This window comes from Strigops habroptila, chromosome 9 (assembly GCF_004027225.2).
Source record: "Strigops habroptila isolate Jane chromosome 9, bStrHab1.2.pri, whole genome shotgun sequence".
In the NCBI taxonomy this organism is placed as follows: Eukaryota; Metazoa; Chordata; class Aves; order Psittaciformes; family Psittacidae; genus Strigops; species Strigops habroptila.
Window position 1 is genome coordinate 29,044,738 of NC_044285.2, and position 27,469 is coordinate 29,072,206.

At 44.3% G+C, this 27,469-nt stretch overlaps 1 protein-coding gene across 1 annotated transcript; it reads right to left on the minus strand.

Moving 5' to 3' along the window:
- Positions 1-2,236: 2,236 nt before the first annotated feature.
- Positions 2,237-11,411, minus strand: LOC115612749 (probable G-protein coupled receptor 83). Its single transcript, XM_030497422.1, has 4 exons — positions 10,041-11,411; positions 7,624-7,749; positions 5,422-5,555; positions 2,237-4,925 (listed from the first exon to the last, which is right to left on the minus strand). The coding sequence occupies exons 1-4, from the start codon at positions 10,416-10,418 to the stop codon at positions 4,301-4,303; spliced, it is 1,263 nt and encodes a 420-aa protein (XP_030353282.1). The 5' UTR covers positions 10,419-11,411; the 3' UTR covers positions 2,237-4,300.
- Positions 11,412-27,469: the final 16,058 nt, after the last annotated feature.

The window sequence follows — 27,469 nt, forward strand, 5'->3', positions numbered from 1 at the left end:
GGTTCAAACTTAAACAGGGGAGATTTAGGTTAGATATAAGGAAGAAATTCTTTACTATGCATGTGGTGAGGCACTGGATCAGGCTGTCCAAGGAAGTTGTAGATGCTCCATCCCTGGCAGTGTTCAAGGACAAGTTGGACAGGGCCTTGAGCAACCTGGTCTAGTGAGAGGTGTCCCTGTCCATGGCAAGGGGGTTGGAACTAGATGAGCTTAAGATCCTTTTCCAACCCAAACCATTCTATTATTCTATGATTTAAACTGAGCTACATCCCTGGGAAAGGGTGGTTGGCTGGTTTATCAGGACCTGGCTTTTCTGGACTCGCAGGTGAACCTCCAGAGACATGCATGCACACACAAAAGTAATCTCTTATCGATTATCTCATCTTGTATTGCAGACTAGAGCTCTCCAAATAGGTACCCAAGTTCATGCTATATTTCTCAAGGCTCGAGTTGACGTTTTGATACGATTTTCCAGATTCTCTGAGAGCTCGTCCTGCTGGAACACTGCAGAAAACTGGCAGTTCGATGAGGTTTTGAGAGAAACCGCATGCCTGACGCCTTCCTCCTCCTCCCCACGGCCGCAGCAGCCTGCGAACCGGCCTCCGGCGGGCGGGCGGGGGGGCCGCCGCGTCGCTAGCGCGTGACAGGCCGTAGCGCCCCCTGGCGCACCCGCGGGGCACACGGCGGCGGTGGAGCCGTCGGGGCATGGTCGGTGCGGTGGGGGATCGGGCGTCCCTCTAAAGCACGCTCGCTCTGCCCGTGGGTGTGGCTCGGTGTCCGCCGGCACCCCAGGGACTTCCCTTCACCCTAGACCCAAACAGCTGGACCCAGCTGAAAAGTTAAAATGACGCGCAAACTCTTGTCTGAAGCAGGGGCAATGGGCACAGAAGAAAGCAGCGTCTTTCTCTCTCAACGTGCTACAAGAAAATTTCATTACTATCATCCTTTAGTAGAAGTACTACAGAAGATGTCCTGGGAACACTCTGAAACTCATCTTCCCGTGAAATGGTGCTTGCTGCTGTGCCCTCAGTGGCTCTGACGAAGCAGCAGTCATTAATCATTTGTATCTCAGCTCTGGGTTTCATGGAAGCTCCTCTGTAGATAAGATCTGCTGTATTTTCATGCTTATTTAACAGAAAACTTCCTTTGGGAAATAAGGCACTAAGTGAGCTTTGAGCCAGCAAGGCAAAGCCCATGGAAGTGGCCCCAAGCTCTAGCAGGTCGGTTGGTGACGTTGGAGTTGGCAGGGACTGGGGCACTTGCGTCTTCTTAGTTGAAAAACTGGTTCCATACCTCACTGAAATAGGCTGGAATAGAGCAAACCACAAGAGGAATGAACTGCTGTGGTTTAGCAAACGAACAGAAGTGGGATAGCTGAAGCAATTAAGTGTGGTTGTGGAAGTAAAATAACTGAGCCATGTTGGTAATCTTAATCCTAATGAGTTACAAGATGTCAGGGCTTCAGTGACAAATTCCAGCTGAAAAGCAGGCTCCAGTCTTCCAGAACTTTGGATTTACAGTGGATGAGAGATGAGACACAACATAGCACATGTTGTGTGCCACCCCCAGGCCCACAGACCTCCCTCAGCCCAGTCCCTCCCAGGATCCGTCAGACCCCGCCATGCCATACCCCCAGCATTGGTGCTCTCACATCTACCTCCGTGGTGGCACAGCTGGAGCAGCACCTTGCCAGTGAGCAGCCTGCAGGAACGTAAGCGCTCAGCAGAACGGCTGTACACATGGTTTCTATGAGGGGAATGTCAATACAGATCCCATTTACTCTTGTCCACTTCCGGTCAGGAGAATATTAAAAATGAAAATTAATTAGGGACAGTTTAAGGGTTGACACTAATGCCACAGATGGGTATTTTCCATTTAATAAAGTTGAGAATTTTGTTGTCCTAGGAAAAAAAATATAACAGCTTCTCATTCTGTTGGGTAAAATATGGGTCCACTCTTACTAGACACCAATCTCTGTGCAAATAATGGCACTGTGTGAGCTGACGCCTTTCTTGGAAAAAAAAAGATCATCAACAAGGAGCAATTCTTGAATTCAAGTCAGTGATCAAAACTTCAAAAAAATGGACAAAGTCCACAGTAGAAGTAAAATTTCTATTAGTTTTACCAGCTTAATAATTACACAATTAGCTAATAATTGCTGCACCAGCAAACTTATCTCCCGCACGATAAGCACTGGATTATTCAGTAATAGCAATATCCTAAAATGAGTCTAAATTTAGGTTACCACCATCCTGGCATGTTTATAGAAATGTATGCCGGAAGTAGAGAGTCTTAGAAGCGAATCTTCAGATTTCTTCTTATCACAAAGACAAAATGAGGAGACATATAGGAAATGGCTCTTCAGCAAAGACAATAAAAATATTCTTTTGGTATAGTTGCCTAATTTTAATGGTGTGAATGCTAAAGGGTTATTTTAATGTAGATGTAGGGTTTTCTGTATTTGGCATATTGCCTTTTTTCAGTAGGTGTGAGGCTGGAAATTGATGTAGCAGCTCCAGGAACCAGGCTACCTGGTGTTGCACAATCACACTGCATGTGTTGCTACCAAGCAGTTCCTTTCAAACAAACATGATTTCACTGAGCAGTTTCAAAGAAATGTGGCAGAGATGTGGCAGCCCCAGAGGTGCATGTTTCCTACCCTGTCTGCTTGGTGGCAGGTAAGGGAGAGAGTGAGATCCCCTCAAGGGGAAGGGGCCCCAGAAGATGGCTGAGCATTCCAGCAGGAGCACCTGGGAGAAACGCATAAGAAATCGGCTGTGTTCCACCCATGGAAGTGTTTATTGGAGAATAAGAATTAAATTCAAGTTAGTGCCCATGCTCCTGTCTGGACTGAAGCATCCAGGAGAAGTGCTGCTGAGACCAACAATTTAACTGCATGGATCCACAATAAAATGCATGGGAATGAAATGGCATTTGTAGTCGGCACACATCCACAGCTGACTCCTCATCTGGATAATCATAGCTCTGCTTTTACAAAGGGCTTTTCGTGCTGAAAGGTGTCAAAACACATGCAAACGTAAGTTTTGGTCGTGACTTTGAGACTGTCAGGAGCAGCAGTCTGTGCTTCCTTGTTAATAGTGTTGTGAGAGGGAATATCTCCCTTTCAAAACTTAAAAGTCATAGAGTCATAGAATCAACCAGGTTAGAAAAGACCTTTAAGATCATCAAGTCCAACCTTTACTGCAGCACTGCCAAGTCCACCACTACCCCATGTCACTAAGTAAGTGCCTCATTAACACACTTTTTGAACACTTGCAGGGATGGTGATTCCATCATTTCCCTAGGAAGCCTGTTCCAATGCCTGATTACCCTTTTGGTGAAGAAATTGTTCCTAATATCCAGCCTAAATCTTTTCCTGGCTGTTGCCTCTTATTCTATCATTTATTACTTGGGAAAAGAGACCAGCCACCTCCTCTCTCTATCGTCCTTTCAGGTAGTTGTAGAAAGTGGTAAGGTCCCCCCTGATCCTTCTCTTCTCCAGACTAAAAGTTACACAAAACCACAGGTGAGAGAGGTCCCTTAAACAGGTATTTCATTTGACTGCTATCAATCAGCCTCCAAAAACGCTGGTGAATCAAATCTTATTGTATTATAACCATATGGATATTTTAACAGAGCTATATTGAAGCAAGAGCATCCAGCCAAAGGCTGTCATATAATGATGGCAAAGTTTGCCAGACTTTTCCAAAAATGTAAGCTTTCACAACCTCCTCAAGGAAATAATATGCTTTGAAGGCAACTCAACATTGCCAGACCACAGATTCTTACCGAAGAAAGTGCTGCTTCTGTAAGGATTAGCAGAGGATGTGCAGTTAGGAAATGAACATCAGTTTTCCACCTGGGAAAGGTAGAGGGCTATAAACATTATTCATCTTGAACAAATTACAAAGAAATAAAAAGAAGGAATTGATAGAGCGTTTCTATATGCATCAACAGCTGCCTAGTTTAAATCAGTGTTCATCAGTTGGTGTGTGTTCCCCTTATTTGTTTAGGCTATGAAAGATTTTGTGTGCTGTTAAAGAATTCTCTTTATTTTTGCTGTTTCAATCAAAAACTCACTCAACACCCCTCATTCTGGAGCTCACATGTGGGCAGTCCCTCCCTGGAGATTTTTGAAAACCTGACTGGGCAAGACCCTGAATAACCCAGTCGAACGCTGAAGCTAGCTTGGTTTGGGCAGAAGGTTGGACTCGATGATCTCCAGCAGTCTTTTCCAACTAATTGTTTCCTATGTCTCTGCAACTATAAAACAATGCTGCCTGGTCATCAGATGAAGGCTTTAGTTTTCTGCCACAATTGGCTGAACACTGGATATATCTGTCTTTGCAGAGTTCCTCTGGGAGGATATTCTTGCCTTCTGGCAGGCACTGCCTCTTTTATAATGGCAGTTCTCAACCCAGGCATGCCTAAAACCAGGGGAGATGGACTGCAGAGCATGACTCTGGGCTGCGCTCCTTCGCCGGCACACACACAGCAGGGACTTCAACTCAGATCTGAAGTTCTCATTCAACCAACAGTAAATGAAGGGGTTGTAGCAGGTGCTGCTCATGGCAAACCAGTGAAAAGCAAAGTACAGAGCATTGTTACTGTGGATGGCCCTACAGGAGATCAACACCACGTAGCAGTTCAGGGGGAACCAGCACACTGCAAACACAACCACCACCACCATCAGCATCTTCAGTGTCATCTTCTTTTTCCGTTGATGGGCATAGTATTGCTCCATGGTGAGATCTCCAATGGCATTTCTCAGCCAGAGCTTCTTGGCCACCATGGTATATGTGATGGAAATCACAAGCAAGGGCAGAACATACAAGAGCACAAAAGTAGTCAAATCCAAATACTTCCAGAAAAGATCAGCAGGCGGAGGGAAGCTGGGGAGGCAGACCATTCGTATTGTTCTGTTTCTGAAGATCAAAGAGAGAAAGAACTGTCAGTTCCACACAACTCCCAGAGGACAAGTATCTCAGATGTTCTTACAAGTTTCAGTAAAGATACGGAAGTCATTCAGTAACAAGGTGCCACTTTCAATGGAAAAAATTGCTTTAAGTTTGACCTTCGGTCCCAGTGAAGATACTTTAAACACATCCTCAAGAAAATAAATAATCCATACTGACATCTGTGCCCTGTAATGACAAAGAGCACCTCTTTTCTGTGCCTGCCACAAATTACAGGACCAAGTCTCTGAGCTGAAAACGAAGTAGCCTGAAAGCAATTTCATTGATCTGCACTGTCCTTCTGTGAGAAACACACCACTTACTCAAACAGAAGGGAGACTTCTCTGTGTCACCATACTTTCTTCTTTAATTACACAGATGGAGATGTGTGCCTTAGAATCTGTGGAGCTTTGATTAAGCTGCTTATGTCATATTAAAAAAAGCACCATGTAAATGTCTTTCTTACCCAATATAAAATCTTGTCAAAGTCTGATAAATGGCATGAGGCAGTGAGAAGCAGCTGGCCATAACCCAGATGATAATGATGCAAATTCCTCCTTTCACCATGGACATGCGTGGCTTCAGAGGGTGCATGATAACCTGCAGAGAATTTATACCTGAGGATTTATAGTGTCTTCAATTGATAAAAACAAGCAGCAAGCTCTAGAAGAAAAGAATGCATTTTTGTTTTGTCCATGTCCAGGAGCAAGCATTTCTTGCTGATCACTAATAAGCAAACAGCCTGTGTGCTTTCCAGTACAGCAAGAAATGCTTAACATGGACCTGAAGTGTGGCACAAGTTGAAAGCTAAGAGTTCTGATTTGTACTCCAGGGAGTGCAGAAAGTCTCCTAATTAGAAGACAAGGTCTCCAGTACAGATGGCAACCATGGTGCTCGCAGCATTTGGCATTTGGTGGACACACAAGAGAGAGTGACAAGATGCTGGAGAACCATGGTTGAATGTAATCCTTGGCAAGAATAGCACTGACAACCCTGAAGGCTGGTCCCTTTTACATTCACAGATTACCCTGTGCAGTACTGGCTACGGCATGACGTACTCCATGTGTCTTGCTGCTAAGGAGGGCCACTTTATCTGGCAACATCTTGGTCACTCTTTGAGCGTCACGATGCAGTTTGAAGTGCTGCAGCAGTTCTGCATCCCTCCAGTGTTAAAATTCATTTTACAGGACATCAGAGAGTACAACAGCTAGAAAGTGTAAGGGTTTGTGCAAGTGTTAAGTGTTACTGCTGGACCCGTGCCCTGAGCAGAGAAACATGCTCATGTCATCCATCAGCTTGACTTCAGAGATCATGATGATTAGCTGTCTTTTGAGCTACCTGCACTATGGATGATTATATTAGGCAAAGAAACAATAATTAAAAATAGACCTATCATGTAATCCAAATGATCTCTTTGCTGAGGAAGTCTTTGGTATTTGGCATGTCTTTTCTAGTCCCATTAAAAATATCTATTTCACAAAGCTTCTACAGCTCCCCTGCAGCACCTGTCTGCTCTGGTACCTCTCAGGACTAGCAATATTTTTAAAGGCAAGCACTGATTTCTCTTTGCTCAGTGACATGTCCTTACTTCTATTTTTATCTCCTTGGGCCATACTAGCTGATTCCAGTTCTGAGGAACCTGCTCCACTGAATTTCAAGGCAGGTATTGCGTTTTCCCCTAAACAAACTCTTCTTGATACCTAGCCGTGCCTTGCAATGAACCCAGAATCTACTGATTAAAATGAATCATTATCAAAACACTTTGCTTTCAAGAGCTGCAATATTGCACAGGGAAAGGACAGGCTACCAAACTTTTGCAGTAAAAAAGACAGAAATGGATGATCTATACTCTGGCAGTCACTGTAATTTTCTGACACCAGATGGAGCCCATCCCAGACAATCAGAGTGGAATTTGTTATTATTTTGAACTTCATCAAGCCATGTCATTTATCATGTGAAATTGCTTTTCAGTAACAAACATTTTAGTGACTCCAGCACCATACTCTCTGGCTGAGAGCGCGCCTTGCAGGATCTGCTCTCTCAGTGCACAGCATTTATCAGCTTCAGCAAAAATGACAAACTGTGCTCTACTTCAAGGAACCCCTTTGGTTTGCACTGTAATCTGTAAAGTTTTCCTTCTTGGCATGTGCCAAAAAGTAACAGGGCAAGGAGAAGAGAGGAGATTTTTTCACCTTGAACTGAATGTGCTAACGTAGTTCTCACTGCTTCCAGTCTTAGGTATCCCAAAATAGTGAAGCAAGCCTAAAAACTCTAAGATTCTTCATAAACTCATGCTGAGATAATGCCCTGGCTTGATGGTGCTTGAACCTCAGTGTATATTCCTGCTGTGCTTTCAGGGCTGTGCTTGGCAGAGCGGCTAAGCTGGGCAGGGAGATCACCCTGGAGATCACCTAGTCCAATGCCCTGTTCACAGCAGGGTCAGCTAGAGCAGGCTGCCCAGGGCTGTTTCTGGACAGGTTTTGAGTATCTCCAGGGATAGAGACTCCACAACTTGTCTGGGCAGCCTGTTCCAGTGTTTGGTCACCCTCACTGTAAAAAAAGTATGAGTTTTTGGTCCACCACCATGAAAAGTAGATATGAAGGGGGAAAAACTAAGTATTTCATGCCTTGTTTTCTAGCAAACTTAGGGATCATGTGTATCACATACCTGATGCCGATCCAGAGCGATGGCTGCAAGGGTCAGCACAGACACATGAACAGAGCAGTACTGAACAAACCGGCTTACGTGACACATCAGCTTCCCAAATACCCAGGTACTGCTTACAAACCGCACCTGGAGAACAGACAAAATTGTATCAGAAAGTGTGCATTATCTGAAGAGTACCAAATAGGCTTCCCAGGAGCTATGGTAAGGAACAAATGCTTTAATAGTTTGCTTATGCTTTGTAGATGCATTAATTTTTCTGGGGAAACAGTAACTATGCAAGAGGCTCTGAAACAGAGGTGAGATTTGTCACAAAAAAGTCTGCTTGAGTAGTGCTCTGTGTATGTGTGTTTGCAAATGCGTGTGTACATGGGTACCTGTAACATGGCCCTTCTGAAAAATCCTAGAATGGTTTGGGCTGGAGGGTACCTTAAAGATCATCCAGTTCCAGCCCCCTGCCACGGGCAGGGACACCTTCCACTAGAACAGTTTGCTCCAAGCCCCTGTGTCCAACCTGGCCTTGAACACTGCCAGGGATGGGGCAGCCACAGCTTCTCTGGGCAAACTGTGCCAGTGTCTCTTCCCTCACATGGAAGAATTTCTTCCTAATATCTAATCTAAATCTACCTCAACTCCTTGATGTGGCTCCACAGGGAGGAATAGTAGCTTGCCTTCTTAAAAACAGTTGCGCATTTGAATTTGTGGGTGCTGAAAGTTGCATGGGTTCAAAACTTAAAAAAATTCATGAAAGAAAAAGTCACTGAGGGCACTGAAATAGCGAGGTACTACCTCTGAGTGAGGGAATGCCTGTCTGGAGCATCCCTGCCTGCCTGCCCCATGTCCATACCCTTCCTAGACCCTGCAGCTACCAGCCACGCTCAGTGCATGGAGCTGGGTGGCAGGATCTTGCTTGCACGCTGACATCTAAGCCCAACTCTCCTCTTAGCACATTGTGTGAGATGTATCAACAGCAATTTCAGAGGTGTCAATTAAGTTACACAGACAGGAAAATTTTCCCCTCCAGTTGAAAAAGCAACTCACACATCACAGGCTGGGCTGCCCTCATTGATCTGACCGCTGTAGGTACAGGAGCCATCTCCACCCAGGCATAAAATCCAGACACTCTGGGGAGGGGAGCGGGGCAATGAGCCTGCAGTCATGAGGGCAGTGTGGCATTTCCTACGAGTTCCCAGAGCGTGCTACTTATTGTGGATTTTCTGCACGAGACATTATTACAAATAATGGTTGTTCTCTCACCCCCTTATTATACCTGACATGTTTATTCCAAATTAATGTAACTCATTCTGGAAGCAGATGAAGCTAATTTGAAATAAAGCACATTTACTACAAAACATCTGTTCATGCAGAAATTTAGTCAAATAGCTAGTCTGTTTTCAATTAATCCAATTAATTTCCCTATAGAGACAACACCAGTAGTAATGACTCTGTCACTGAATGTGTAGCAAAGTGCTGTTTCTTTGAAGTTGATGTAAAGCTCCTTCCCAAGAGATTACAGTTATTTAATTACTTGTGCCTAATGTGTGACTATCGTGCAAACACACAAGAGGGCACTACCCTTCCCCTGAACAGATTATGGGATGCAAATCCTGCCAGAGCAAGGCAGAGAAACCTCATCAAAGAAACAGGATCAATTTAAGAACAGGTGAATTCAAACTGGCAATTCAGGAGCTGCTTTTGGAAGGCAGAAGAACTCTGTGGGCACAGCTCTGTGCAAGGACTGAAGCAGGAGTACATGAGATGCTTTTGAACCAGAGGCTGTGTTAAATTCAGCTATTCAGAGTCCTACTTACTCATTGTTTATGGCTGGTGACAGTGAGGCAAGAAATGAATCCATTTAACTCTTTCCACCTCATTATCTTTATAGCTTTTTATGTCTTATATTACTTAGTAATTGAAATAAGCACAGGACAATCAGCCACAAGAAGCAGTTTGTAGCGTCCAGGTAAGAGGCATGTCAAGCTGACACAGCTCAGCACAGACCTAGCAGTTTCCCCTGCAATCATCTTCACAAGGACTGACCTCTTTTGCATCGTTTCCATAGGAAATTGGCAGTTAATTGGACTTTCTAGCGTCAAACTTGTCCCTGCTTCCTTCCCCATTAAAAGACAAATAGCACTTCGACATCTGTGCCTTGGCACCGTCCTGGAAGAGGGAGGAGAGCTTCAGTGGAGCAACATGAGCAGGGGGCATGAGTGTCCCAGCTCTGCTCGCTGAGCTCTGCCTGCTGCAAGGGGTGGTGGGGAGCGGGGAGCATGACAGCAGCTTGTCCCAGAGGAAAAAGGGAGAGGGACAAAAGGAAAGTCTGCCTACCAGCCTGTTCCTGGCCCATTCAATACACGTGCACACAGCTGACTGGCACACACAGACACCAGCAAAGCAGAGACAAGCCAGATGCTCACCAGCGTGAAGGGGGTGTTCAAAATGGTGATCATCACATCGGCAACAGCCAGGTTGACGATGAAGAGGCTGGTGGCTGAGTGCATCCTTTTGTTCTTGATCACCACGTGGCACACCAGGATGTTGCCAAAGAGTGAGATGCAGATGATCACGGAGTAGGCTATTATCAGCAGCGCCTTCACTGTCCGGCTCTGGGACTCACCCTCGTACCTGGTCCCGCTGCCAAAGTCTCCCAGGTCCTCCAGGTCCAAGTCACTGTGGAAGAAGGATTTGTTAGGGAAGCCATACAGTGCAGAGAAGAAGTTGGTTGTGTTGTGATTCTCTGCTCTCCAGAAGGGCTTGGAGATGTACTGCAGAGGGAACCACGTGTGCCTGCTCATGGCTTGGGAAGCAAAGCTCCAGCACTGCCTGTGTCCCTGGGCAGGCTGCTCGTTCCTCCTGCCCTTCTTCCTGGCAGCTCAGGTGCTAAAGTCAGTGGTTGCAGGAGGGCACACACCCCCTTGCATTTTAAAAATCTGCCCCGTGGTTGCAAACTACAAAGAAAAGTGGATAAACAGGTCCTTTTTCCTATGCTGATTACACGTGAGCTTTGCTTCAGGAACTCTACAGCTGCTGTTGTTTTTCAGTCCCATATGTCCTATGTACAGAAGCTGACTCAGATGCTGAAATATCAGAGATGCCCAAACACTTTCTTCTCTGCACCTAGGAAGAAATTCTAGTTAATATTTCCTTTCCGGACACTGTTCTGCTTCTGTCCCACAACTTCTTGGAAATCCACTTGATTTATTTTCCACGTAGTCCTTCATCTGTCAAGTAATTTTAGAGCTTGTCAGAATCTAAAAAGCAAGGGCTGCTTTTCCCTTTTCTTTCCATCCTCAAAGTATCTATCTCCGAGCTATATACACTGAAGCAGCTTTGCTGAGAGACTGAGTGGTCCCTGCTTTCCCTGTGATATATACCGCCTGCCAGATGACACACCGCATAGGAAATAGCCAATAGCGTATTTCTTCCTCATTTATCCTGAGGTGTATCACAACCACACACATAGACGATGGGAGAAACTGACGTGCAGATGTAGCAGAGCAACAAAATAGATAGTGAGGATGTGCTCTCATCTTCCTCATCTCTTCTCTCCTCCTCCTCCTCCTTTCTGTGTACCCAGCACAACAGCTACATGGGGTGAAGCATCTTTACTAATTTGCATCATCTTTCTTTTTCTCTGTTGCAGAGTTTAGCAGAGGACATCTGAGGATTTCTGCCTCCAGAGAGCTCCCAGCTTTGTGCCTGACACTGTCCCCTTCTTGCTCTGCTGTGGCACAGAGGACAGTGTAAAAAGTGAAATATAACCTGAAAATGAGAACAGAAGTTTTAGGGTGCTGCTGTGTGTCTGGGGAGACCCTGTGCACTGAGCCAGAACAGCAGGGAGAGCCACAGCAAAGAGCAGCAACATGGATGGAAATCCGTTGTCTTCTCCTTCCCCTCCTTTGCAGTCATTTGCAGAGCAGGCTCCAAGCTCAGAAATGCAGATGTGAAGAGCCTTTCTGTGCTACCTTCCTGCAGTGGGCCCCCATGCCCATGGTGGGGGGCATCTGGCAGCAGCAGGCACTGGGAAGGCAGAGGGGCTGAGCAGGAAACAGGCAGGTTTGCTTACAGGATTGGAGACAAATGTCAACAACTTCTTGTTTTTGACAGGCTTGGTATTCCAGCATCTGTTCGGCAACACAGAATGTCTTTTGCCATAAGTGTTCCGTACCGGGATTCTCTGCCCTTTCTTAGCATCACCAGACCCCTCTTTCCTCCCAGCCCACAGATGTCCCATGCCTGAGGGGCTGAGCCAGGCATGAACTGGCAAGTGGGCCATTTCATCCTCTTCTTCATAGTTTCTACTGTATAAGGACACTAATCACCTCAGTCAGGATTTTATTTGGAGGACATCACTTATAGCCATAGGGATGGAGGGCTGTGGCATTTATGAGGTCAGAAGCAGGACTCCTTGCTACTGAAGGAGAAATGGCCTCACATGTCTTCCAGAGACATGGGCTGTCAGAAATTGGCACTGATGGCTTGGTTGGTGAATGCCACCATGTGTATGTACGTGTATCTATACACACGTGACACACGCAACATCGCTGCAGCCCCAGCACAATGGGGAGCCTGCACTGAGCAGCCCCAGGGTGAGTGAGCACCCATCAGCATTTCTGCACAGAGGCTGTGGGAACATGCAGGGCTTCATCCTTGGGCTCCTTCACTGGATGTGCTCATTTGCCAGAGTTCCCATTCATTTCTTTGTCATGCATTCAAAGGATGACCTGGCAGAACAGCATTTAGGTGGATAAACCTGAGTGGCGCGAAATGCCCCACTTGCGAAAGGCGCACTATTCTATGCTACAGCATTCTTTGCAGAACTGTTTTTTTCTGTCAAAGGTTCAAACACTTCAGCAATCACATGCTGGTTTACTGCAGTAATTATCCACTTACAAACATTCTGAGCTGCTTCTAATAGACTTCAGTGTTCTTCATGTATTATAACTTAACATTTGCACTGGCTTCTCTAAGTCAAACAGAGAAAGCACAGGAGAAATGTACTTTTTCGAGCACATCAATTTGAATTGTGCAGAGTGAACCTTTGCGCCTATAGAAGATCTTTTGTTTTCTCACTGTGACACTATTTGAGTCATAAAATTTATGTAATTTTTCATTTTCATGAGATGATTTAGTATTTTCATTTTTGATGCTTTTTTGTGTCAAAAAGAAATGTCAAATTGCTGAAATTTGAATTAAGATGAATGTAGACTAAGTGTTGATTAGAGCCAAAGAAACCAAATAAAAATTCAGATCTTTGTTTGGTCAGTAGTCTAGCAAATCTAAATACCAAAAAATGAAAGCACTTACTTTAGAAAAATAAATTACATACATTTCATTGGAGTTTGACAGGTAGAATAAGGTCTACTTCTCAGTTAAAATTTCTCAGCACGGTCACCAGATGCTAGTCACACAACTCATGTTGTCAACATATGTAAACTGACTCAATTCCTGTCCCTGACTTTGTAAATCTACCTGGGATTATGACGTGCATTTTTAAACACAAACTCCCTCCTCAGCAGTGCAGCTAACCCGCCTGTTAGGAGAGTAGCTGGGTCTGGATCTGTAAGCTCTTAGGGATTTTATTGCACTTGGAGACATTAAAACCAGATTAAAATCAGATTAGGAGCACCGTGATCTTTTGGACAAAAGTGCAGACTGAATTGCCTGTGTGCAGGGAGACCAAGTCGGCTGTTAGGCATGAACCTCTGCACTTCGTGGGTTCATAGTATCTTCCCAGTACTTGCCTGCAGGGACTTTTTCCTGTCTGACAAAGATAAATCAGATAATTCAGCATATAATTCCATTATAGAGTCTGTAAAAGTGTCCAGAGTCAAGGTTGCTCACTCTTACACCTTAATATAAGCTAATTTTAAAGAAATGACTTGTAAAGACATGATTCATCTTCATTACTGGACAGAACTTAATGATGAGCCAAATCATAACAGTAATGGAGACTTTCTCCCCAGGCTGTGTTATCACAGTCGTAGTAGGAATACATATTAAAATGCTTGTCCCTGTCTGCTCCCATGAAGATGCAAAGAAAATGCTTTCATTACTGGAGTACTGAACTTGCAAAGCCAAAAGAAATTGTCCTTACAGGTCACTGCAGGTTATTATATTTCATATTTATGAGGTATGTAAGTACCTCATAAGAGGGCATAAGAGAAATACTGAGAATACAAGGCCATTACATTAAATGTTTTCCTAATGCAAAAGTTCCCATCACGCTCCAAAGGTGCATTTTTCTGCTTTTTGTCTGTTTCTCTGTCTGTCCTTCCCTGAGCTCCATTGCTGGTGCCAAGCATGGGCCTCCCATGCCAGTGGGGAAAGGTTCTGCTTCAGAAACAGCGCTGCTCTGAAGCTGCTCCCACTTTTGAGCCATTTCTGATTCAGAAAACATGAAGGAGATGCACAGAGCAACCCACAGAGAAACCGGCTGTGCCTCCAAGAGCATCCTCAGTACTTCCAGGCTGAGCTCTGCAGGAGACTGCACCACTGGGAGGAGGGAGGACACAAGTTATGGAAAAACCTAAACCAAGGTCTTCTGGTGCAATAAAGAAATTTCTGGCTTGAAAAGGTCTCTGCCATTCAGAGTTGAAAACAGCTGGAGCAGACAGGAAGTTTCAGTGCTTGACCCTTATCCAGAGGAAGAAAATTCAACAGCTAAAATTCCCAAGTCTACGTGAGGTTAAATTCATTTAATGTGCTTGTAGTATCAGGCAGCTTTTTGAAAGATTCCTGTTCCCTAAAGAAGCTAAGAGTTTACACTTCTCTGTTTTAAATACAGGTTTGATATATAACAGAAACAATGAGAGCTATATGTCAACCCCTGAGCTTTTTTCTTTCACTGAAAAGGTTTGTTATAAGCAAGAAATTGGACACTTCTTGAAAACCATGATCTGGGAACTTCTTTTTTTTATATTTGCTTTAAGGCACTGAGGACGTTGTATTCCTCTTGATTTACAGTGACTAGTACTGCTTTTGTGACTCAGAAAATGTGAGATGAACAGGCACAGAAATCTTGCAAGGCATTTTGTGGACTTAATAAGACATAATAAATAAACCATGTTTAGCTACCATGGAGTGAATACCCCAGTAATGAATTAAATAAAGCAGCTCTGTAATTCTGACAGAAGCTAATTCAAAATAACAAATATAACTTAGGGGCTGTTCGCTATGCAGAACAGCTTAATGTCATGGCAATAAGCATTCAGTAGGCTGCATCTGAAGAGAGGGACAGGTGGGTGAGCTTTGACACTTCCAGATGTGCCAAGCAGTGGCATCCTGCTGCAGTACCCAGTGCGAGGAGGCCAGTGACCACTGAGAACCAGCACCGTGCCAGCACCATGCCTCCTCACCTGCACTCACCCAGGCCGGCCCCAATGGCATTGCTGCAACTCAGCCAGTGGTGGAAGCAGCATTCCAGACTGCATTTACTTTCAAAGGCATTTAGAGCCCTTTTGCACCATGAGGGTGCTTTGGGGAACGCTTCTCCATATAGGTACAACAAAGTTTGGCTTCTGGAAACGAAAAAATCTGCTCAGCCCGCAGCACTTGACAACACATGTTTTATCTGTGTGTTCCTTCACCCCCACTAACATTATTCACCATAGACTGTCTCTTGCATTTCCCTCTCAACATATGAGAGCTGTTGCAGACAGAATCCAGCTTTTACAAAATGCTCTAATTTACCCAGTGCAGGCTTTTAGACAAAATCATAAAATTTGTCACTCTGAAATAACAGCTGCTAACATTTAAATTAGAAGTATTCCCTGACAACTAATTCCTTCTGTATCCGCTTGACAGCAATAAAAGCGATGGGCATGTTTGGTGCAGATAAGGCTTATTTAGGGAGTAGTAGACTGCAGTTTGATGTTCGCATGGTGAACACTTGAATAATTCAGTGCAAGCCAAAAATGGGAGCCTCTTCTGCTAAGTGCAGCACCCATATCTCTTGTCAAAGTGATATGATTTAGACCCAGGCAGGATCCCTGCAGCTGTGACCTGCAAACGATCACACATCCTACCTGACATCTGCCTATCTGTCTTGGCACTCAATTAATATTGTGTTTTATGATGTGGACACTGACCTAAAGTTCTTCAAACATTTCGCATCAGCCAAGGGAGCTGCTGGCAATGCCTCTGGCTCTCAAGACTACAGACAGGCAATCTGAGGCTGAGGGCCATGACCTGAAGAGCCGCATCTTCTCCAGGCAGAGGAATGCTGCTCCAGAGCAGGGCAGCATAATAAGCAATGTCAGAATATCTGGTGGAGAGGTGCTCTTGAGAAGCGAAAAGGTACTAACCACAAAAGAGAACATAGGGCGCTGAGCTTCAGACCTGCTGTTGCCTGTGGTAACATACCATTACCTACTGCCAGTGTTACCTCCAGCACTACCAAGGACCTGCTAAGAATCAAGTAACTGTCACAGCATGAACGACTTTGTTCTCCGATCTCAGCAATCTCCAGTAAAGAGTAGTGGCTTACAACATTTCTTCTTTGCTGCAGGTTCTTTCAGCCCCCACTGTCTGAGTGAAAGTTTTGGTTTAGTCATTGTTTTTACTAATACTCCCTTAAATATGCTGAAATAAATGGCTATGGTTCTGTCCTCCCACTTCTCTTCCCATGCTGAATGCTCAGATTCACTCTGCTGCCTTCAGTATGACGCAGGCATGACAAGAAGCTCATATGCCAGGACAGTCCATCGGCATTGGCCTGTGGCTCAGAGTTTGGACATCTGCAAACTCCAGGAAAACTATTCAAGATAGCTGATCCATTTGGGCCTCCACTTCTGAGGAAGACAGTAGGAGGTAAAGCCCTGTATCTCTCCCAGTAACCTGCTTTTCCTGTGGTGGGACTCTTGAACAGGAGAAGCCAAATCCTAGCTCAGCATGTGAATGCACAAACTCCTTTCCTCAAGCCCATTTACTCCCGATGTGATACCCAACAGACCACTTAGGAAAAAGACCCTCCAATGTGGCAACTTGCTGCAGAACACCCTTACCCAACAGCTCACATCAAGCCACTGCAGATGTGCTGCAAAACTTTCTTCCTGGCTAATAGGACTGACGGGAGATAGCTGAATTTCTTTGCACTGCCTTTAAATGCAGGTGAAATTGCCAGTTCCTTCTATTGCCAGGGTTGTCAATGGTTTTAGATGGGGAAGAGTCCACTATTATTAAGAGAACGCATTATATGGAACAAGCTGCGAAGGAATGGCAAACCTATTCCAGCCAATTATCTTGAATTGAAACAGGATTCTGTTTCTGTGAACAGCTAGCCGAGTGGATCCGGGCACTGCATCCTCACTCGCACCCGGTAGAATGTGCTCAGGCTGAGCCCCCAGAAATGATGAAGCGCTCCTTTCATAGTCATTTGCATCTACTCTCCCACCAGGTCTTGCCTCCACTTTGCTGTGAGAATCACAAATCATAAAGCTCTGAATTATAATAAAGCTCCCAGTTGTGGCCAGGGGCCAATTTCAGCCTACAGATCCTGTATGTCTCTTGGGTAGGTCATCATTTTCCCCCTGGTCCAAGCAGAGCCATGATCCCAGCTCTGCTGGGACACACATGGTGCCCGCAGAAGGGCTGTTTGCTTGGCATTCGCTGCTGCAGCACCTGCAAGAGCAGACTTCAAGGCAGGGCTCTTGCAACCATGGATCATACCTTACTTCTATGGAAAAGTGCATCAGTACAAAGAGAGAAACGATTCATGTAACGAGAAGATGCTCAGCTGAAAGGGGAGTGGGTGGAGCACAGTCCATTTAATCATGCCAAAGTAAACTCACTAATTACTTTCAGATCCTCCTTGAAGCACTGTGCTTTCCTTTCATGGCATGGATTGCCCTGAGGTAAACAAGCACTGTACAGTTTCAAAGTTAGGTTGTTGGGGTTTTCTTCACAGAGAAAAAATATTCCTCTTTGTGGGGAAATATGTGGAAGAAAGGTGCTGGGCACAGACCTTCTATCTGCAAAGGTACTTAATTAAATCCCCCTGAAACTGTATTTGAGCTTTTATTCTCACAGCTTTCCTGGGAGGCGGTGAGATACAATTCCTATTTTGCAGATAGAGAAAAGGGGTAGATGATCAGAGGACCTGTGTGGGATTACCCAGGGCACTGATGCTTGAGTTAGGAGCTGAAAATGAGTCCTTTGAACATGCCAGACCAGCCTGACATAGTGAAGACTGACATAAAAGCAACCTGTAGAGATATCCACAGTGATCCGGTGCATCGTGAGGAACTACATGACCCTGTGATTCAAATGCTTTATTATCACAGACCAGACTTTGCAAACGTAACCAAAAGGAGCCACATGCGGCACCGTGTATATTTATTCTGAAACACCTAAAATACCCAGTTGCATGACCTGGAACCAGTACAAATCTGCATAACACTTTGTGCTAAGAGACGTTCAAGCATGTTTGCTACTTTCTTTTTGCAACAGCAATTTAATTCAGCACAACCCTTTGTAATTTAAGGTGAGCATGACCCACAGCCTCTCTGCAAGGATTCCCTGTGGGCCGTTGGAGCTGGACCATGGCCACTCTCTGTCCTCAGAGGGGCTGAACCCATCGGCCACCATTCATCTTGGTTACTTGCAGTGTTCCTCATCTCAGCAGGACTATTTGTGAAAGCAAAAGTCTCTCCATTGAATTTCTCCTCAGAGGACTTCATGTTTGTTCATACCAGCTTACTTACTCCAGGGTCTTTGGAGAAGGGGATCTGTAAAAGTTTTTGAATTTTATTGCCAAATAAGCACTTTTGTGCTAGATATCCAGCACCATTTCTGAGCGAGAACTTGGCTCCAAGGGATGACTTTTTGCCCCTTTCCTAGAGAGCAGTCTTAATTAGATGCTTCCCTTACCCAGAGAGGGAGAACTTCCCAAATCAAAAGTGGGAGTCAGCTCTGGCCAATTATCTTTATAAAGCTTAGTACAAATGTACCTAACAGGTTTTCCGTGACTTCTCTACTGTATCTGCAATTATTTCTAATTCAGTGTGCCAGACACACATCAGGGATCAGCTGTAGTACATACAGGTCATCCACAGTGTAATGCTCAAGTGGATCACAGGCACATAATTCTAAGCAGTGAGAAAGGACAAATTATATTCTGAAATTTCATATTATTTCCTATTTCCTGTGACTATCAACCAGCTGTAGAGTAAAATCAAGGGAAGGTAACTAAGGGACACACTATCAGTTCATGACATGAAATCAGACACATGCTAACCTGGAAGATTTGCTCTTGATGAGGAAGATTTGATTGATACAGCAGAGACAAGACATACAGAGGTGGCAATCATTAGTGATGCAGCAGCTCCTGATCATAGTCCATTGGGAGGTAGAAACAAGCTCTGTCAGGTTCAGGTAAAGTTGTGGGTTTGTACTTTTGCAGAGGATTCAATACCAGGAGAAAAACCCGGACAGCCTGCTCTGGAGCCAAGTCCCATTGGCAGCAGTAGGCAAGATTCTGTGGAAGTGTCTGTCGTGCCTTTGTTTCCTTAGTTTGAAGGAAACTCCTCTGGGAAATGGGAAGATGCACTAGGCTAAAAAGATTACTCTGAAGTGTCTGAAAAACAACCCCCAAAAAACCCTAGTCTGATTTTATTAACAGCTACAAATATTCAAAAGGGAACTGAGAGCCCTGTTCCTTTAATAAGTGATGCAGAAGATATGGTATTATTTGAAAGGAAAAGTGAAATAAGCAGCCTTGAAATGCTTCTGAAGACTCCCTGAAGAGAGGGATGACACAAGCCCTGAAGCACGCAGTTGCAAAACCCATCTGTACACAGCAGCTTTCTTTTTCAGAGAGTGACCTGTTTTGCCTGTTGTATTTGTATTCTGAAAAAGATGTTCTTTCACTGAAAAATCTGGATAAAAGCCAGGACATGAATATAATCAATTCCAATCTGAAATTTTAGCTATGGACAAGAAATTTTATCCCATTCAATTAAAAGATTAAAAAAAAAAAAAAATAGATCTTGGTTTCGTTAGGAAGCAAATATTTCTCTACAAAAACAAAATGCTCAACTTCAGTCTCTCAGGCCAGAAAACAATTACTGAGTTTGGCTGCTGCCAGCTTGTGATGGTCTTGTTACAGAGCTGGAGGAGGCAAATAACTTTAGAGGACACAGCCCTGTGCAGGGAGCACATCCTTCAGGAAGGAAAGAAGCAGTAGAATAACAGTGAGAGGCAGAAAACAGCCTCATCTCAGGTTTGTGGAAGCCAGTTTTGGAAGAAGCTTGCCCTGAGATTGCATTCCCTACTGGCATCTGAACAGTGCTCATCTGCTCTGCAACATCCTTTCACACATCTTCTAGCCCAGGTATCTCCCACTGGGGTTCTTTTGTCCTTTACAATATTCACAGTCCCTTTCAATGGCTTTTACCCATTCTGGGATGGTTTGGGTTCTAGTTTGTTTGGGTTTGGTTGGTTTTTGTGGGTTTGTTTTATTTAGCTGTTTTTTGGTTGCTTTTCGTTTCTTGAAATATCTCAGTGTTTCAGGGCTGTTTTGAAACACCAATGACTATTCCAGCTTGGATTAGTTTGCATCCATATTACAAAACTAAAAAATAAATCTTTCATTCAGTCCCTTCTCTCTTTTCAATTGCACTTCATTTAACTCAGCTCCAAGATTAGCAGAATTTGCCAATATTTTATTTTCTCTCTTTAACAATATTGCCACATCTCAGCTGCACTCACTAAAATTCTAGGCTTTCAAGAACAAAAAAATTACATCCACTATTTCCTTCAAATGCTAGATGATGTGTTCACATTCTTGAATGATCTATGAACCCCCACATCTCTTTTCAACATCAACAATTCAGGGATAGACACCACACACTCCAGAAAACAAAACTCACCTCTTCCACAAACTGACATACAGAGATGAGGCTCCATCAGCAGGAAGAGCCCTTTCCTGAGGGATGTCTCTAACTCTCCCTGCTTCAAATAGCTCATCAGCGAGCTACACACTTTAATTCAAAAACTGAGCACCAAAAAAGGGCCCATTAGCTGGAGAAAAAACTGCCAGGATGTCTCTATAAACACCATTTTGCCCCCCTGCAGGAGGGAGCTGAAGGACAGCGAGATGTATTTCCAAACTCATCTCTTGATGGGGGCAGGTGATTTTAAGAGGTTGTTGACCATCTTCCAGCTAAAGTTTACCACCTGCCACCCTGTGCCTAGGCACCTTGTTATGGACATGTAAACCAATTGCAGGAATCATAGTAAGTCCCAGGGTTCACTTCCACACCTGATGAAAAGTTTATGGTTTTCAACTCACACTGATCTGTTTCAGAGTGCAGACCAACCACAGCTGCATCAGCCGCACAGAGGATGTTACTATGGTACAAGAATGAGCTGAAACCTCCCCAAATTGCTTTGTTATGTAAAATTACACAGCTGCTACCTCCTGTCTGTGACATCCTAGCTTTCCCATCTTTGTCTTTGGGAGCTTGCTGCCTCTTTTTCCTCATTCTGGGGAGAAAGCCAGGTGGGTTGCATGTAACAGCTCAGAGGAACAGAGAGAGCTAGGAAAACCTAAAATGCAGAGCCTAAAATGCATTTACTTGGTTTGGCTCTCAGTAGTGTCACAGAAGGTGTGTTCAGAGCAGCTCTGCCTGGGGGTGAGAGTGGAGAGGAGGTTATTTCTCACGTGTCCTGGGAGACAGGAACTAGCAGCGCTCCACTACGCTCACTCACAGCATTGGGCTTATCTGACAACTCCTACCTAGACCTATGTGGGCTTCCTGAGCTGGATAGGAAAGCGCAGGTGACAGCAAGCATTTGGGTTAGGGGACCCTGAGTGAAACATAGATTTGAAGGGAAACTGGGTAAAAAAGGAGTGTGTGTCCAGGAGAAGATCATAGAATCTTAGAATGGTTCGGGTTGGAAGGGACCTTTAAAGCTCATCTAGTTCCAATCCCCCTGCAATGACCAGGGAAACCTTCCACTTAGACCAGGTTGCTCAGAGCCTTGTCCAGCCTGACCTGGAGTACTTCCAGGGATGGGGCATCTGCAGCACCTCTGAGCAATGTGTGCCAGTGTTTCACCACCCTCACTGTAAAAAAACCCAAACATTTCTTCCTAGTCTAGTCTAAATCTTCCCTCTTTTAGCTTAAAATCATCAGCCCTTGTCCTATCACAACAGGCCCTGCTAAAATGTTTGTCCCCATCTTTCTTATAAGCCCTCTTTCGGCACTGGAAGGCTGCTCTAAGGTCTCCCTGGATCCTTTTCTTCTCCAGAATGAACAAGCCCAGTTCTCTCAGCCTGTCTCCATCAGAGAGGTGCCTCAGCCCTCAGATCATCTTCATGGCTTCCTTGCTAAAAACGACCACCCTATTTTCAAAGTACCACCAGTAATTTGCTGTGGTGACTCAGTGCAGGCATGATTACAGGGTGAGCAGAAGGTGTGTTTATAGAAATTACTGCACAAAAGTATTTTTAAGAGAAGAGTGTGAACATCCGCGCCTGATGTGGCTCAGTCTTGTTCCGGTTCCACATTTCACCCCATAGCCATGTTTTTTAATTCCACGTAACAGGTATTTCAAAGTTCTTGGCAAACTGTAAATTACTAGTGACTAGCAGAATAGAAATCCGGTCTTGTTTTTCTCCCAGAACACAACTGTTCAAGAAAAGTAACTTGTGAGTGAAAGAATAATAGGTAAGGCTCAGTGTTTATCTATGTCTGCAACATGATCTACAAGAGTGAGTGCAAAAAAAAGATATTAAAAAAATATATCAAAGAGCTTCTGTTGTACCTCGTCCAGCTAAAATAAATAAGAGAACATCTTCTTGTTGTGTTCCCTTTGAATGAAAAGGAACACAGCTCAGCAAGACCTATTAGCAAGCTCTGAACTACTCCCTGTCCTGGAAGTAACTAATGTAACAGTAAAGCCAAAAATGTTCTGAAAGACAGATAAAACCATTCTTTTTCTTTTAAAAGACTATTTTAAAAGGACTGAGTCACTGAAAACGGGGGTCCATTGCTGCATGTTAGAGAAAAAAAAAGTGCCTGAGTCAAACTATCCTAAAAGGCTTAGCTTTACGATGCAGTCTGACAAGACCTCATATGCCTCCAGAAAGCATTTTTTAAGATAGTATCATTCATTTCTTTAATACTGGTGAATTTCAAACAGGTCTGATGCCACTGGGGCTGCAGTCAGCATCATAGCTAATTTCCTACAAAGATGACAATTGCATCTAGGTATTTATAAGGCTTTCAGCTTGGAAGAAATGTTTGAAAGGAGAGAATTGTATGACCTCTTCCTTACATTCAGGACTTGAAAAGAAATACCGAAATCTATGGGTGAGTTCCTATGTAGGAAGCCTCCAACACGGACTATGACTTCCTACATTTTTTCTTTTCTGCTGCTGGTTACTTAAAATTAAGGAACTTCTCCTCAGGTTGGACAGAATCAGGCATTAAACAAATGCCCTCTTTGAGGGTTTATATTTCTGTTGTTCATCAGTACATACAGCAATTACTGCTGTCCTGAAATCAGCTGGGGGTAATGATTTGGGAGAGTCAGAAAAATCTAAGTTAGAAATGTTTCTCCCCATTCACTTTTTAGCTATTTGGTTTGAGTCATTACAACTTTACTCAGCAAGTCTGTGGTGGCTTCGGAGTCACTACATGAGGGGAGTAACGGAGGAACCTTCCAGAGAAGCTCTCAGGCTCCAGGTCTCTTCAAGCTTATGGAAGAGAGAAGAATTTGCTTTCAAACAAACAGGAACCATGTGATTTTATTCTGAAAGAGCTCTCCTGCAGCCTGGGCACTTGAGGAACTGCTTGCTATCAAGCAAGGCTCCTTTTATATAACTGCCAGTTAATTATTCATCTCCATAGAATGAGCACCTGGGACTCCTTTTCGTGTCTTAGACCACGAACATCTGGGACTACATAAACGATTGCCTAAGTGGCAATCCTAGCAATGAAAAGGGGTTTTGAAAAAGGCGTGCTCTGCCCCCAGCCTTGGAGCTGCTCGTCTGCGTGGCTGTGGGTCTGCCTAACCAAGCACAGTCAGGATGCTGCTGCAGAGTTGAGCATCCGGGCTGTCAGGGTGTGTGGCTTCAGTGCTCTGTTGCTCTGGCACCAAGGTGGTGGTGACTGAGAGCAGGAGGAAGGTGATTCGTGCGCATGATGTCCTCTATTTCTTTCTTTTAGCTCAGCTGAGTTGAAAACTGTTTTGGAAGCACAAGTCTAGTTTAAATGATATCCCAGCAGCTAGAAAGATGCTGACCAAAGACTAAGCCAAAATACAGAGAGATGCACCTAATTTCACAAGAGTAGCCTAGAGGTAAAATCCGTTATTCCTGTCTTCAGCTCTAATCCCGATCCCTTTGAAATGAATGGCATTCTTATTGTCTGTGTTTTCCTAAAATTTCCCAGAATTTAGCCATATGAGAGATCAAAAAATAATCCATTTGGGAACAGGATGTATTGTTTTGTATGTTCAAAAAACCAGCACCTGTAATGCTGGCCAAAAAAGGTTTTATATGGCTGGTTACCAGGGTGTTTCTGATTTGCACATAAATCTTACTTCCAGAAAGTATTATAAATTTTTAATTATAGACAATCTGAAGCAAAGTAGCCCTGGGTTACATCCAAACTTCTCCCCAGCTGGGCAAAGGGTTCTGTGCCTGGCAGTTTTTTAAACCACTTCAGCCAACTTAAAGGGATAACTCTCAAACAACCTTGAGAGTCGTGAGCAGAAGTAGCTATTAGTGCAAAGTTATTAATATCAGCAACAGCACCTTAAGTTGCTGAACCTCAGATGCTAGTACAGAATGTCTCCATAATTAAATATTGGCTCTTTCTGAGTCATATTGGAACATTTGCTGTGAGTCAACCTGAAGCAAAACAACAAGCCCTGCAAACAAAGGATGCCTTTATATCCTGTGATCCATGGCTGTGCCTTGACATGTGTTGGGCAGTAGACTTCTGGAGCAAACACTGAGCAGCTAGAGTTGCTGGAAGGTGAAGCAGCAATCGTCATAAACAGCTGGCCATATTTTCAACAGCATTAAAAACATCCCTATCTGTGTGAAACAAAAATCAAAGTACCTCTGCATAAGCATCTGGTTTAGGATTTGTATTTGGTTTAGTGCCTTCTTGTTAGAGAAAAAGCAGGCCAAGTAAAGACAAAACCAGCCCAGAATTTCTACTCTCCACCTCAGTCAGTCTGTTACTAATTAGCATCTCAGACAATAATGATTTTTTTTCTCTGTTTTCTATGCAGCTAACTTCTCAGAGCTGGAACACAGGGTTTGGAAAGTGTCCCCATGTCTGTGCTAAATACTTTGACAGCAAGGAAAAACATGGCTCGGACTCTTACTGAGGAGTATCAGCGCAAACCAAGATGTTTTGATGGCAGATTGGAAAAGGTCTGGGCAGGGGTCACCCAGGACTGGAACCATAGCCCCAGGCTGAGGTGATCTGCCATGCTTCCAGGCCAGCAGGTTTTGGCTCAGGGCACAGACGGTCAGGAGTGAGGAGCCTGGAAGAGCTTTTGTGGATGAGGCTGTGCCAGAGAGTGGTGGCTCCTCCTGGTCAGGGCAGGCTCTGCCTGGCAGAGAGGTGGCATGGACCTGCCGGCTATTTTAGATGCCTTTGGATGACTTTCCCTCAGTGTTATTTGGAGGGTTAGTAATGTCTTTAAACATTCTGCTATCAAGCTGAACGTCTTGGGTGAACCGCAATCTGTTGTTCCCTTTTGGCTGCTTGAGTAAAGTAATGGATGATGTTTATATGCTTATGAAACACAACCTGCATTAAGAGAAAACTGCTCAGCCTAGAAAGTCAGGGCTTGTATTTGACAGTGCACAGAGAATGGTGCTTGTGCTACTCCAGCTCTGAAGTTATCAGCCTTGTGGGCTTTTCTGGGACATTTGTCACAAAGCACAGCACTCATCAGTTGGGGCTGCAGCTGTAAGTGCTGATCATGCCTGGAGGACAGCACCAGACACTTGTGGAGAAGACAGGGCTGATGCCAACCTGAGAGGATACAGCCAGCCTTGGCAGGAGTGAGGCTGAGTCCAGCTCCCAGGGGAGCTGCTCCATCATGAATCTCCATCCTGGGGCTGTGGCTTCAGCCAAGACCTCAGCCCTGTCCCTGTTACCCCGGTGCCAGCCCAGCCCCAGCACCCAGAATGGAGCTGCCACTTCTAGCACTGGCCAGGGATCAGTGGAGGCCCACGTCTGTGCTGGGAACACAAGTGAAGGGAACGCCACAGAAACCAAGCGCTGACATGGACATTGCCAGTTCTTCTTTTTTTTTAAAACATGAAATGAGAAACACTTCATTGTAAGCAGCAAATTAATACTATCAAGGTTTATTTGGCATGGGGATCTTCCCTTTCCACACCTGCCTTCCTGCAGCTGAGCTACATTCTCACCAACATGACTGTGCCTAGTAACACATACTTGCCAGCAAATATTTTATACTTGCCTGTATGAGACGTCTTATCTCTGCCTGCCTTGGTTTTTATTTAAATATTGTAGAAGATACACAATATATGTAGGAAGGAGATAAAGCAGGAGCTTTTCAGACTGTGGCATATATCATAAGGTTTACACATTACCTAAGCGATGGGTTTCCTTCTCAAGTGATCTTTGTCAAGATATTGTCACCCATCATGACATGGCGAATCAGCGTTTCAGTTTCACACAGTGCAGCAACAAAGGCAAGTCCGGAAGTTCAGCAATCTCCCTTATCTCTACTCTGACACAGCTACCTGGAGCAAGGAATAAGGGATAAAATAGTTTTTCTAGAGCATGTTCTTCAATGTTTTAATTAACATAATGCTAAATTTTCTTCCATTTCTTGACAACTAGAAACAAAACATGTTTTTAAACTGATGGAGTGTTTTGACGAGCCAAAAAAACCCTGTAAGTTCTTTTCTCTTAAAACATGATCTTCCTTAAGTAGCATCAATCTGCTCTTAATAAGTGTAAGGACTCAGTTGTTCCACCCCCTGCCAGACCTAGAAGACTCCACAGGAGTAGGTCAAATACCAAGCTACAATGCCATGTGAGGAATCTGTCTTTCCCAAGCCATTCACTGGTGTCTCATCACTTTTGAAGAAGCTTTACTTCATATTTTGAAGGAAAATCTTTGGCTTTCTCCACACATGGCTTTTTAGTTGCCACAGCCAACTGGCTATTGCTGTAACACACAACATGGCAATGCCAGTGAGGAGTCCACTCAGCAATAATGAAACAAATTATTTCTGTGTCTTCATAGTGTTTTAGCATCAAAACGCCAAATGCAACAGGTAGATGACCTACTGAGAAGATTCTTTTTTATCACATAAAGCAAACAGGAATCTTGCAGAAGCCCAGCTGAGCTCCATCACTCACGGGATTGTGCCTTATGGTAGGGAGTTTGTCATGCTGGGCAGCCCAGTGCAATGAACCCAGTTAACAATTGTTGCCTTTCCATTCCATGGGGTGAACTTTATTTTCCTTTACCTTAAGACAAAGCATAGAGGAATCCTCTGACTCTTCTCCACTCAGTTTAGTAATTTATGTATCTTTAGGCTACAGAGAGCTAAGCAATCAACTTCATCTTGCAGCCTAAGGCTAGACCCCAGAAAACTGCAGATGAACATAGGTAAACCCTCAGGTGGGGTTCATCAGATTTTAAAATTACTTATTTCCATCTCCCCTGAACTGTTCACCCAGCTGTATATCAAAGCACAACCTCCTGAGTGAGCTTTCAATCATTATTTTGGGTGGAACATTCAGGTTCATCACCAGTTTCCTAGGAGGTGGGTCCAGGCTGGTTTGTGCAAGTAAAATGTGTCCAGGTAGGCTTTAGTCTTAGGGTTGTTTTT